Source organism: Narcine bancroftii, chromosome 6 (genome assembly GCF_036971445.1).
Source record: "Narcine bancroftii isolate sNarBan1 chromosome 6, sNarBan1.hap1, whole genome shotgun sequence".
Lineage (NCBI taxonomy): Eukaryota > Metazoa > Chordata > Chondrichthyes > Torpediniformes > Narcinidae > Narcine > Narcine bancroftii.
In genome coordinates, this window is record NC_091474.1 from 89,730,048 (window position 1) to 89,744,897 (window position 14,850).

At 39.4% G+C, this 14,850-nt stretch overlaps 1 protein-coding gene across 6 annotated transcripts in view; it reads right to left on the reverse strand.

The window, feature by feature from the left end:
* Positions 1–5,270: 5,270 nt before the first annotated feature.
* LOC138736328 (mitogen-activated protein kinase 8) overlaps positions 5,271–14,850 on the reverse strand; it is a 107,105-nt gene continuing 97,525 nt past the window's right edge. For 5 of the 6 annotated variants that reach the window (XM_069885652.1, XM_069885651.1, XM_069885655.1 and 2 more), the window contains one exon: positions 5,271–8,809. In XM_069885652.1, the coding sequence (XP_069741753.1) occupies positions 8,664–8,809 (146 nt within the window). In that variant the 3' untranslated portion in view covers positions 5,271–8,663. Of the gene's footprint in view, positions 8,815–14,850 lie in introns of all 6 variants that reach the window. The other variant, XM_069885657.1, reaches the window with a different exon arrangement.

Below are 14,850 nucleotides of genomic sequence, written 5' to 3' on the forward strand. Positions count from 1 at the left end.
AGGTAAATGCTCGAAGGATTATGGAACAAACAGAGGACAAATTAATTTGTATGATTGACTGGAGCAGGACAAGGACTGCTGCTCCTATTTACCACAATCAAAGACAAAAGGTTGAGGCCAAAATACGTATTTCAACAACATCACATTGTAAACTGCAACTCGTTTGCGATTTATTCATCTGATTATTGTATAAATGTGTTTTTATGATCAAGTATTGTTTTCCCCTCCCATTACCAATGCCACCCTCACTGGGAGAACAGGGCCTTTTGCCTGAGGGAGCTGCAGACAAGGGCGCTCCAGCTCAACAAACTCTCAAACTTCCAGTTGAAATGCAGGCACTGAGGGGGGGAGTCTCAGATGAAACACGAGTCAGAAATCTTGAAAAACAGACGCTAAAATTCTTCTTAAATTCAGGTAACCTTCACATTTCGCCTTAATGCCCTCCTGAACTCCTCACATGGCAGAACGTTGATGGAAGAGATCGAAAAATAGCCCAAATTACTTCACACCTGCCAACTACACAGCAAATAAAGCTCCGTTGACCAAATGTACATGCAGTTCCACACGGGGCGGCACGGTTTGCAAAACCACTTGGTTTTTAACACCAGACATTTGCAAATTGCTGCCACTAAGGACATCGATCGAGACATTTATCAGCCACCAAGTTGGCATGGCGATTAGCACACCATTACAGCGCCAGCGATCGGGACCGAGCTTCGAATCCGGCGCTGTCTGTAAGGAGTTTGTATGTGCTCCCCATGGATTTCCCCCGGTTTCCTCCCTCCATTCAAAACGTAATGGGGGTGTAGGTTAATTGGGTGGCACGGACTCATGGGCCTGCTACCGTGCTGTATGTCTAAATTTGTATTTAATTAAATGAACAACACATTATTTAGTGTGTTTAGTCGCTATTGTTGGGCATACAGGTATGCTGACTGAAATAGCCAAAAGGGTCACAGTATCAGAGCAACTTGCAATTTCTGGAAGGTGAAGCAGACACAGGGCTCTGCCTTACATCAAATGTACTTTCGTGTTAAAAGCAACTTGTTGTAAACTTTTACTCCTAACAGGATTAGTGCATTTCTTCTTTTAGATAAAAAAGAGATACAGCAAAGTAGCAGGCCCCTCTGGCCCAAGACCCTGTGCCACCCAAATACACACATGTGACCAATGAATAGAAACTCCTTACAGACAGCTCTGCATTCAAACCCAGGTCGCTGAAGCTGCAATACTGCTGTGGTAACCACTGCACAAAACAGGAAACAAATATATTTTGGCAGAGTTCACTGGTTGGCGTTGGAAGGATTCACTTTGTTCATTTTAAAGGACTTGAGCCAACAACCTGTGGATTGGAGTAATCACACTAGACAGCAATTTCCCCCCCCCACCCCCCCCCCCCCACCCAAGGTTTGCTTCTTGGAAAAAAAGAGGGATTATGATAGACAATTTCAAGGTGAACAATTTCATGAAGATGTTTTCAGTTTCGCTTTATCAAGTAGGAACATTAAATTAACTTTTAATGAATTTAGCACGTTTACCCACAAAATGTACCTTTGAGCCACGCTCTCAGGTTGACTGCATGACAAAGCTAAGGAGTCCAGGGATTGTCTTGATCACCAGTTTTACAACTGAAGAGCTCATTGGCCTTCATAATAAGTGAAGACATGATGTGTCTTTGAGCCACAAATTGTACCAGAAAGTATTGCAGCGGTTGCAATGTTGATGAAACATTTCTGCTGCACTGAATCTTCCTGAAGACAATCAATGCTATTGGTAGGTACACTCACAGAACATGCGCATCAACATTTGTTCAATCTATATCAATGTACAGCATCTGTATATGTGAGCTGCTTTTATAGCCTTTCTAAATAAGCACATCCAGGCCTAAGACAAGATTTGCATACCACCTGCACTGATTTGTGGAGAATAAATTAGTAGAGTTAATATATGGCAAGAAATCACAAAAATAGATGATATCTTTTAAAAAAAAGTACATTATCAGAAATTTTTAAGGCGATTTTCCTGATCAACAGCCCAAAATCCATAAAATACACCCTTAAGTGTTCAGGAAGCAAAATCTTTGTTGTCCAGTGTTGTTACCACTGGAAAATTCTAATTCAAATTTATTTGGATAAATTCCTTTAGTTTTGCCTTTTCATTGATACATTAAATTAAAACCAATCATGTCTCCACAGAAAGCCAACTTAAACAATACTCTTCACCAGAGTTTTGACTTTCATTCAGTGACATTGTATATTAGCTCCACCAAAACTTCAAAAAGGCATGAAGTTAAGCCTTCATCTACGTTGATGTTGGAACATTAATGTTGCACCTCAATCACATCATTTATCAAGAGACAAGCAACAATGAAAGTGGCTGGCAAAACTACCCAAGGAGGCAGGACATCAAACTTCCGTCAAACTACAGGAAGGATATCAGTAAGATTGAAGGAGTGCAGAGAAGATTTACTTGGATGTTCAGTTACAGGGAAAGATTAAACAGGTTGGGACTTAATCCTTAAAGCGTAGAATGAGGGGAGATTTTTCAGAGGTTTACAAAATTATGAGGGGAATAGACAGATTGAGAGAAATAAATATGAGAGGACATAGCTTTAGGGTGAAAGGTTTAGGGAGAACAACTTCTCTCAAGAGAGTGGTGGGAGATTGGACCAAGCTGCCATCTTACATGGTAAATGCAGACTCACTCTTAAGTTTTAAGAATAAATTGGATAGATACATGAACGGGAGAGGTCTGGAGGGCTATGGAATGCGTGCAGGTTAGTGGAACTAGCGGAATGATTTTTTGGCCAGACTTGAAAGGCCGAATGGCCTGTTTTCTGCGGTGCAGTTTTCTATGGTTCTATGGACATGTTCTCCAACCCTCAGTGAGTGTTTAGGATCTAGAATGCACCACTGCAGTGCAGGCAGCTTCAGTTATGGCATTTGAAAGGGATTTGGACAAGTATCCGAAAGAGTGTGTAAGATTATGAAGGGAGAGAGTGGGAAACTGGTTGAATTACTCTTATATTGATTCATGACTGGCTAAAGGACCATTGACTGCTCCACAAGTTCTTGGTGGTGGTGATTTAAACACACTCGGATAGAGTTATCCAGTGCAGTTAAAGTACATGGGGTGATTTGAAGATCAATATATAAAATTGGAGTGTACTAGCAACCTCTCCAGAGAGAAAAGGTACTTCAGAATCTGTAAATTAATCCAACAGAGGTGAAAGGATACAGGTGAGGATTTTTAAGTGCCATTAATTCTGTGCAGGTCACCTATTTGCCTAATTGAATGAGGGCAAAGAGCAAATCTGCTGATGTCTGCAGTTGATTAGTCAAGAACAGTGATCAAAGGTCACGAAGGCCATTAAAAATTTTTTTCGCCATGTTGTGCTAAAGTGGGCAACTTGTGTTGGGAAGAGCGAGTTTCACTCTGGGCTGTAACCAGCATGCACAGTGCCAAAGGCCAGTCAAATCCCGTTCCTTGCTGAAATTTACCAAATTTGTTCGGATGTCACACAGCTGTCCTTCAAGTTACTCAATTGACCTGCAAACCTTCATAGGAAAGTACTCTGTGTAAGGATTTATTTTAAACGAAACCACCTGGTTGAAATATAATCCATCATCAAACAGGATTCTTGGGAGGGTATCGGAGCTGGATAGTTGCTACGATAGATGACAGCACACTGCAATTGTTTGTGCCAAATTCCCATCCACTTACTCATGACCAGACAGCTTTTGAAAAGGCAGAAAGCCTCTGTGGATGAATCCAATTTTCCTGTTATATTAAAATGCCTGCAATCCAGATTGCAATGATTAATCATGTTTTCTGTGAACTTTCAATTCACGAACAGTGCCAGAGAATGGCAATTTATATTTAAAAAGATTTTCACTGTCTCACAGCTTGACAATAAACTAAACCATGCCTTAGGATCGCAGAGGAGGTGTTTTGTGAGTTTGGAAGTGTTTGATGTGATAAATCACTCTTCCATAGATGGGTCAGGAGATGGAGAAGAACCACATCAATTTCGCACCCCACTCCCATGCTGACGTCGGTCTGTGGCTACCCATTTATTGGGGGAGCAACACTTAATATTTTGTCTCAGCCCTCTCCAACCAGATGGCATCATCATCGGCCTCTCCAGTTTATGCTAGCTTACTCTCCAATCCCCCTTTCTTTCCATCTTCTTTCCATCCCCCTTCCCCAGTTTGCTGGTGTGCCCTCCCTCCCTTATCCACCCATTACCTCCTGTCAGACTAGGCTTCCCCCCCCCACTATGTTGTTTTGGTGCATAACTACATTTTTTTCATACCTTGATGAGGGGCTCAGGCCTGAAAGGATGGTTATGTATCCTTTTTACAGACCCATGCTGTTGGTAAGATGCAGCTATGCTGGGTAGAGCACATCTCAAGGCTAGAGGATCACTGCCTATCCAAGATTGCGGTGTAAGGCAAACTCTCCACTGGCCACTGTGACAGAGGGGCTCCGAAATCAAAGGTCAAGGACTCTTTGGAAAAAGTCCCTTGGTGCCTGTAACATTGCTCTAGCCTCCGATCGCGTGACCTGGAGACACACCATTCACCAGTCTGTCTCCTCCTTCGAGAGCGCATACCGAGCTGGCCTTGAGGAAGAGATGGGGGAAGACCCATGATACAGCAGCACCAAACACGGAACAGAATTCCCCTCGCAGCCGCTGCGGCTGGGCATGTCTGTCCCGCATTGGCCTCGTCAGTCACCAGCAAAGCTGCAGCAGACATGGATAGCCCCCTTCCTAAATCTTCAAACCATGATAAAGTACATTATTTGATCTTTCAAGTTTCTCCAGCATTGTGTTTTACTTCAACCATAGTGTCAGGAGACTTTTATGTTTTATTTGAGAAGATAGTTGGTAAGTGAGCACCTCTGGGCCAAGTACAGTAACACCAAGACTATTTATGATGACACAACAATTCTCAGAATCAATATTTCTTTTCCAAATTGTCTGCAATTCCTCTGTCAATGTTCCCACCCACCCAGACAAAATGCAGTTGCGATTGAGAACTACACTTCCAACATTTATTTTTTTTAATCATATTGGAAGATGATGGAGCATCAACAAAGCATGAGATACAAATTCACAAAGTGTAGCTTCACATAAGATGTTGGAACTATTGAGAGTCACTGTGGATATAAAAAAATGAGCTCAGTGAAGGAATGAGTGAATGACAAATTTTGGGAAAACATTACAGTTAAAACAAACCATTTCTTCCACCCCCACCCACCCCCCCTTTACAAATTTGGCACTGACAGCATAATGATTATTTATATTTGACTCTCTCACACGTACACCCACACCCAGAGAGGAAAAAAAAAAGTGATATTGCAATTTTCACAAAAGGAGGAAGAGAATTAAGTACTGGGAAACAGAATGATTTTTTCAAAAAAAGTAACTTAAATGTAAAAGAGACAATATTCAGAACCAGAGCAGCAACTTTTTCTCTGGTTTAAAATACTAAAATCGAGATGCAATCGAAGCAGAAAACTGCTAAATTGAGAACAGGCAAGTCAACACCTGTAAAGGGAAAAGTCTGGCTGAAATTTTTGGACTTGATAACTGGACACTGACAAACATTAACCAGCTTCTCTTTCAACTGCAGACAGACCTATTTTTTTGCAACTCTGATGAAGCACGAACACTTACCTCTCTGAGGGCAATTTAACAGGTAAGTTTCACTGCACTTTAGGGGGCAGCAGGCAGGTGTGAGGGTGCATATTAAGCTTCAAATTTAAATCAGTGTCAAAATCTTGAGACTGAAATAAATGGTTTTCATCCAATTTTCAATCTGGTTCAAATTTCAGGGTTTGGTTAAACTGCAAAAAAAAAGGCAAATTTTCATTAAATCCCAAATACAATTTAATTTCTGTGTCTATTTGATTGTAAACAGGATAAGAAGGCAGCAATTTAAATATTATCTTGTATTAAATGATGATCAATTTCTAGCACATAAGGATTAAGCTTTGACTGTCTCAAGGGTGGTTGAGAAAATCTTAACAGAAGGAGATATCAATTCAGAAGCCATTGAAGGCAGATGTTAGAAAGTTATTAATGATCCTAAGCTCCAGGAAATTTAGAGCATTCTACCACCAAACATCTCACAATCCTACAGTTAAGTCAGCTAAGACTATTGTGTTAGAATGGATGGGCTTCACGGTTAGTGTAGTGGTTAGCTCAACACAGCTACAAGGCTGGCGATCCAGGTTCGAATCTGGCGCTGTCGGTAAGGAGTTTGTACGTTCTCCCCTGCTCGGGTTTCCTCCTACCCTTCAAAAACATAGGTTGATTGGGTGACACGGGCTCGTGGGCTGGAAGGGCCCGTTACTATGCTGTGTCAAAAATTTTAAAAAGTAAACTCGTGTGAAAAATAAATTCCATTAAAAAAAATGTGACAAAGGAGAGCTGATTTCAGTGCAAAGACCATCAATCCTTCGCATGAATCAGATTGATCAAAACAAGCGTAACCTTTCTTTTACAAAAACTCTATAATATCCGCGCGGCTGCAGACATTCCAAGTGTCCATGTTATATACAGCCATTTTGGGTGGGGGGGGGGTTGGGGGATGTCAAAAATTATTCAGCACTAAAAAAATAAAACTAATCCAAGGAGCAGATGCAGGCACCATGCACTTCAGCTACCCAACCGTGGCACCTGTAACAATCTTACAATTCGTTGTACAAGAAAATACATACAACACCCCTTTGCATCCCCACACGGTCCTCAAAAAAATAAGTATACCACGTCACAGCGAGATCCATCTTTACAATCAAATTTGTATCACAATTTGCAAATATTATTGCACATCGACTATGAGAAACAAATACGCAAATACATTAAACATTTCTCTACAAACAAAGTACAGGGTATAACAATATTTCCTTCTACATGACAGTTTCAACTATGAACTTGCTTAACTCCTAGTGTGGACCAAAGACTATTTAACAACAGAAATAAATTAACAGTTACATTCCATATTTTTCTAACTGATAGGAAAGTGGGCAACTCAACGTCCTTGAAATAGTACATTGATTGTGTGAGGTAGTTCATCACTTATTTAAAAACCTCTGGAGTCATCACACACTTTAAAAGTGACAGATCTAATGTTTTTTTTAAAAATGTCATAATTACCACTGATCCTTGTCAAAGATGTCATTTTGTCAAGTTGTGTTAGGAAAAGCGAGCTACATATCAAACCATTTTTATTGCTGGGCAACTCCGAGAACAATAGAATTAGCCAAATCCAATTGGAAAGAACAGCTCACGAGGGGCAAATGTAATCTCATTACAATAAATTCAGAGCTGACACATTCAAGAAAGAAAAAAAATTGTTCAGTCTTGCGATGGTTAATCCTCTGGACGTCACAATTCTACTCCCCTTCATCACCAACACTTGGAAAAGTTTTTTTAAACCAGCGTCCTTATTCTCAACTCTGTATGCAGTGGCTTTAGTCAAAATGGCTGCATCAATATTTAAAACACATTTGGGCTCAGCTTTGGATGTGTAAGCCATAGTTAACAGAGTTTTATTACAGACACTGGCAATGTGATTTTGAAACATGGTAACTTGTTATCCTTGTCCACAACTAGCAGGGAGCCAAGTGGGGTGAAAAAGATCCCAGAATTGTTTATAAGGCAGAAATCACTTCATGCAAGAGTGAAAAAAATAGCCTAAATGGACTGCTCCTCTGCAGTCTGGAGGTTGGACCTTATTTTCTTTTTGAGTACTCTTGTGCACGTATTGATTTTCTTTTCTCTATTGGTTAAATTTGTGATCTATTTACACTCTGACACGAGTGTGACATGACCGTGACCGCCCGGGTAATGTCCCGGTTGGCAGTGTTAATGACAATCTGCGTGTTGGATGAGTGAGAGCGCACGTGTGGCTGAGCTAGATGGTGTGAACTTGACCGCCTGCACATCTGCCTTCGTGAGGGCACACGCGGGGGCCTGTGCGACGGTCCGGGCAAAGCCCTGCGACATGCCCTCGAGTGGCGACGCTGAGCCCGGCGGAGAGGAGGGAGGCAGAGAGCGTGGGCTCTCAAAGCACTTTGTGTGATTACACTGGACAAAGTCCTTGGGATTACAGTATCCAGCAGCAGTAGTTTAGCCTGTGATTTGACCAGTGCTGTGACAGTAGCACATCCAGCAGGACACACGGGAAGAGGGTGCAGACCATCGTGTCACTTAGATGCGGCGGCCGAGACAGCAAAATGAATGGACGTGCGGGTGCCGACGTGGGTGGCAGATCAGTCCCCAGAGCGGGTATGCACATGGGTGGGAAGATGGGTGGGGGTACAAGTATGGCCACATGAGGCATCCATGTGGAATGTCTTGTTCCCAGTGGAGGAGCTTATTTCCTGATCCTCCTTCCTCCAAAACAGACCTGAAGGTAGTGATGTTAAATGCAAGTCCTTTACAAATGTACAAGTCATGCTTTAGGGTCACTGCCCCACACTAAACATTGCCGTATTCAAGTGACTGTGTCAAAATCCAACATAATTCAAAGTTATATTCTATTGCAAACTGATTCCAATAAAATTAAAATGCAATAAGAGCTTTTTAAAAGCTGGTCTACTCTCTCTTTCATTTAGCGCAGACAGGAAGAACCCAGAGAGTGGAAGGCTAGTCATCTGCAACAACCCAGAGGTCCTGCTGATGTCTCTAGACTGCTGTCTGTATCAGAGGCCAGTGTTGGATCTGTTGACATGGAGGACACATCATTGCCAGATGAAGATGATGACGGATGGTGTGAACCGTTGATCATTGCTGCACCTGTGCTATGAGAAATAAGGAAACAAGTCAGTAATGGAGGCAGGTCATTGCAAGTTATCAAAACTAAAACAACTATTTGCATTTCTCTAAAGATAAAAATATGTGAAACCCCTGATATTCGGCACCTATGGGGAGATGCCAGGTGTGCATTTTCCAGTTGCTTGAGATGTACTCTTGCAATGCCTAACTAATACACCTGCATTAAGAATAAACAATTTAACAGAGAAAAGACAAAAATTACTATGCAGGTACACAGTCCTTTATTCGCACATCTAAAATTCAGAATGCTCCAAAATCCAGCAAGTAGGGAGAGACCGGCAGTGCGAGTTGGGCGGGCAAGTGACTGGCAGTGCGAGTCGGTCGGGCGGGTTGGTGGGGGGGGGGGGGGGTAGCGTGACTGGAAGGGGATGGGGGTGGATACGGCAGCACAATTCGGGTGGGCTTAAATCTGACTTCCTGAAATCTGGAAAAGTCCAAAATTCGGAACACTCTGCTCCCCAAGGGTTCGGGGATAAAGGATTGTGTACCTATACTGTACTTACAATGAATAAACTTCACTTATAACCATATAACCACTTATAGCACAGAACAGGCCAGTTCGGCCCTACTAGTCCATGCCGTAGCAAACCCCACCCTCCTAGTCCCACTGACCAGCACCCGGCATGAATAAGTAAACCTTAAAGCTTTTTACTTTACTTTCAGTCATTCTTTGAAAACATTTAACCGTCGTTGCATCTGCAGATTCCTCCCCCTCCACAGAGCCGTCCGAAAGATGAACAATAACATTATAGATAATTAAACCCACCCCCCCCACCCAAGTTGATAGATAAATCTCTAAATGCAGCAACTCTTTCTAAGCAGGGATAAGGAGATAATTTAAGAGAGTCACCCCATCGACGAGCAGCATCAACCAGCTCTTCATCCTGGGCGACGCCATTGCTGTTTCACACAACTTGATTCAAACAGCTGCTACAAGCAAAGCAGGAGCAAGGCCCTCCGCTGGCTGAATATTTGCTCCCATCTTCCCCAAAGGTTTACGTGATACTTCAGAGAACATTTAAAATTTGAAACTTATGCATTTTTTACCCATTATTTTATTTTTATTTATTTTAATATTTAAAAAAAAAAAAAATTTCCTTTTTTGCTGGTTGCTTGAATTCTGGATACCAGGGAACTTATGGTTCTTGTCCTTGGGTGCATAAATTAAAGCAAAACATTATCTAAGGTAGACAGTGAAAATGGATATAATAACTGCATAGCTCTCATTGCTCCTTTTCCATCAGCTGGAATATATATTAGTTCCTGTCATGTAAATGGTTCAACAGCTTTAAACAAAGCAATGCAAGAATAAAGTTCAGGCTGCTAATTTGTTGACAATAAAGCAGTACTTTGCTTAGAAGCTGCTGTGAGCTTAATTTACCAAACACAGTTATAATAATGAATATATTTTTTATGGTGTAAAACTTTTAAATATACTTTTTTTTTTAATGCAATCAACCACCTAACCTTTCACCAGCTCTTCCCTTGCATCCTAAAATTAATTGTTATGAATTACTCAAAGATTATTACCTGTAGAAACACTAAATATATTTTAAAAATTCAATGAAAATCATAATCCTTTAAAATTAGGTTCATTGTTCAGAAATGATCAGACAGGATCTCAGACCCAATTAGAAAACTGTCGAGCAAGAACATTTGAAAATGAGATTAAAGAGCTGGGAGTCCATTGTGCATCTACCCAGAGTCAATTATTCCTTCATGGATATTAGCAGTTTCTTTGTCTGAAAAAAAAAATTCAATTTATTGCTGGAAGAGGAGCTTTTATCTCTGGAGTTTACAAAGCACAATTAACAAACAGTCTTGTAGGGCAGCACGGTTAGTGCAACGCAGTTGCAGTGCCAGCGATTGGGACCAGGGTTTGAATCCTGCACCATCTGTAAAGGGTTTGTATGTTCTCCCCATGTCTGTGTGGGTTTTTCCCGGGAGCTCTGGTTCCCTCCCGTTGTTCAACAGCGTACGAGAGGTTGTAGGTCAATTGAGTAAATTTGGGCGGCGCGAGCTCGCGGGCCAAAAAGGCAGTTACCATTCCGTATGTCTAAATTTAAAATATTTGTGTAAAGCTAAGGGACAATGAGACACTTGGCAAAATGAAAAAAAAAAATCCATTTATTAAAAAAAACTTCCAATTAATTTGGCCCACAGTTACCTCCATTGAACGATTCACATCCTTGCATCATGTGAATCTTTCCACTTATTGTCTGCCAGTTCATTCAAACTCACTCACCCAATTGCTGAGACAACCAGGTTATCAGAGAGGACAACCATCCAGGAACAAACAACCAGCGTAATTGGCACCCAATCCTCCATTCTAAAAATTCACTCCCACCACTAAGAATTGGCTGCCACGCAGAACGCAGCCTTTGCAAAACTCATGAGTCACTGGTCAATGCTGCTTTCAAGAAGCTACCGGACCTGGAATTGTGAAGAAACACCATTTGCGAGCATTGCTACAAATTGCATTCGACTTTGACCTGGAAATATCATCACTCTTTCATCTCCTTTGGTCAAAATCATGCAACTTCTGTTATGTTTCAAGATGATGGCTACCAAAAGGCAGCCAGGAGTTGGTGACAAATTCTGTCCTTCCAATAAAAAAAAATCAAATGCATATTCATCCGTGATAAGAAATTTCACATCATTCTTATTAAACTGATGGCATCTTGCATTTTACATAGTTTTAAATACAGTAAAACCTCTAGTTTGGGATTGGTAGAAGATTAAAAAAACTATATTGTACTTACACTGAACAAACTTCACTTGTATTTTACTTTATTTTCAATCATGATTCTGTAAGCAGATTTAACCGTCACCCCTTCACAGAGCTGCCCGGAAGATGAACAATAGCGTAATATATCATTAACCCCCATCCCATCCTGCCAGTTTACAGATAAAGCCTCTGACTGGGGTGACTAACCAAGCAGGGATAAGGAAACACTAAGAGAGTTGTCCCAATAGTGAGCGGCATCAACCAGCTCTTCATCCTGGGTGACGCCAATTTATTCAAACACAACTTTATTCAAACTTAATTCAAACAGCTGCTATGAGAAAGGCACGTCCAAGGCTGACTGAATATTTGCTCCCATCTTCACTACAGGTTTATTTGTTACTTCAGAGAACATTTATTTATTTTCTTACTATCAAGTTAAAGGTTTTTTTTTTAAATCAGGCAAAACAGGCCCTATTTTGACATTACCTAATCAAAGTGAATTATCATTACTGATCTACTTTCAGTAATGTATAATTTACTTCAAACTAAGGCCCCAAAAATTGGGATGCATAAATCAAGATTAAGATGGGAAATAGAAACTATGCATGGATGTCCACTACCTCCCTCACTGTTCGCTTTAGCAATAGAACCTTTGGCAGAACTGATAAGAACAGAAAATAAAATAAAAAGGGATAAAAATAAAGGAGAAGGAGTATAAAATCAGCTTATTTGCAGATGACATCATAGTATACTTAACAGAACCAGAAATATCAATAAAAGAACTACATAAGAAATTGAAGGAATATGGAGAAATATCGGGGTACAAGATCAACACAAATAAAAGTGAAGCGATGCCAATGAATAATGCGGATTATACAGAATTTAAAAAAAATCACCATTTAAATGGCAAACACAAGCAGTCCGATACCTAGGGATTAGGTTAGATAATAATTTAAGCCACTTGTACAAATTAAATTATCAGCCACTAATAAAGAAATTGCAGGAAGACTTAGAACATTGGAAAGAACTGCCACTAACATTGATAGGGAGGGTAAATTGCATTAAAATGAATGTCTTCTCAAGGATACAATACTTATTTCAATCATTACCAATTCCCTTAACAGAAAAATTCATTAATAAACTAAAGAAAATAATAAGGAAATTTTTATGGAAAGGGGGGAAACCGAGGATAGCGTTAGATAAATTAACAGAATGGTACAAACAAGGTGGTTTGCAGTTACCAAACTTTAAAAATTATTATACAGCAGCACAATTAAGGTATTTATCAGATTTTTACCAGACAAGGGAAAAACCAGATTGGACCAAGACAGAGCTAGATAAAATAGGGGAGAAGGTTCCAGAACATATACTTTATAAGTGGGATGAAAAGCTGGTGCAATATAAAAGCTCACCAGTATAAGCTCACCAGTATAAGCTCACTCAATATATGGAAGAAGATTCACTTAGAAAGGAAAAAAACAAATTACCAACTACCAAAATTATTATTGACGCAAAATCAGCTAATCCCTTTTACAATAGATAACCTTTCCTTTAGAGAATGGGAGAGAAAAGGAATTAAAAGAATAGAAAATTGTTTTTTGGGAAATAATTTATTAACATTTAAACAAATGAAGTACAAATATGGAATAACTAATGGTACAATGTTTGCATACCATTATCCATTAAGCCTTCTTAATGGATAAATTGGGAAATAGACTGAGATTACCAGAAGGAAGCAGCTTTGAAAACGTGATTAGAGAAACAATGATAATAAAAAGATTGATAACAAACATGTACATCAAGCTGCAGGAGAAGGGAAATGATGAAATAAGCTATAAAAACAAACAAAAGTGGGAAAAAGATTTAAACATAAAGATAAAAAATGAAAAATGGGAAAAGTTATGCTCTAGAACTATGAAGAATATAATAAACACAAGGTTACGTATGATACAGTATAATTGGTTACAAAGGTTATATATCACACCCCAAAACTTAAAAAAAAAATGGGATCCAACATTATCAGATAGATGTTTTCGCTATAAGAAGGAAACGGGAACAACAGTACATGCAATATGGGCAAGTGAGAAAGTGAAAAGTTTTGGGAAGATCTAAATCAGATATTAAATAAAATCACAAAAAGCAACATACCAAAAAATCCAGAGATCTTTCTTCTAAGTAATATAACAAGTAAGGAATTAGGCCTCAAACTGGATGAAGTGCAAAAAAAGATTTATTATCTACAGCCTTAGCTGTAGCAAAAAATGTATAATGTCAACTTGGAAAATGGAAGAGAGCCTGAGAGTACAGCAATGGTACATGGAAATGAATAAATGTATTCCATTGCAAAAAAAATAACATAATTTAAAAAATAAAGTCACATTATTTGAACAAATTTGGGAACTATACATGGAACATAACAGAGAGGGCTTGCCTCAGACCTCCACCCCCTAAAATGATAAAATGAGAAGAAGACAAAATGACTTGATCCAGTATGTAAAAGTAGATGACACAATTTTCTTGTTTATTTTCATTGCGTGATGACATTGTTTAATGATTTTATTGTATTGTATATGTTGAACGTTTAATGGGTTTGGAGGGGGGTAGGAAGGGGGGAGGAAAGGTAGGGGGGGGGAAAAGGGGAGAAAATGCCACTGTGTATATTTAAGAGGGAAATGTTTGTATGTATTTTGATGGATATGGTTCACAGTGTGAAAAATAAAGAAAAATTAAAAAAAAGATGGGAAATAGAATTACACACAAATAAATGAAAAGGACTGGATGAAGTTATGTAAGAACATTATGACTAAATTTATAAATATAAGATCTAGGTTAGTTCAATATAATTTTTTTAATATTAATTATTTTTGACTCCACGAAGATTAAATAGATAAATCCTGCTATATCAGATTTATATTTTAGGTGTAGATCTGAGATTGGAATTTCTTTGCATTCAACTTGGCAATGTCCCAAAGTTAGATCATTTTGGTTAGGGACAGGTAATTTTTTGAAGCGAATCATGGGAGTCAAATTCCCACAGGTTCAGATTTATTTTTATTGAATAATATTAATGCTATAAGGCCAAAATTAAAATTAAATATTCATCAAATTGAATTTGTGTTAATTGCTTTAGCTAGGAAATGTACAGCAATATCAGAAGTCAAATACAGATTTAGGTATTGGAAAGATGGCTCGCAGAATTTCGTATTTGTAGACCATTAGAGAAGATTACATAATCTGCGAGATAAATATCACGTTTTTTGGAAAGTGTGGCGTC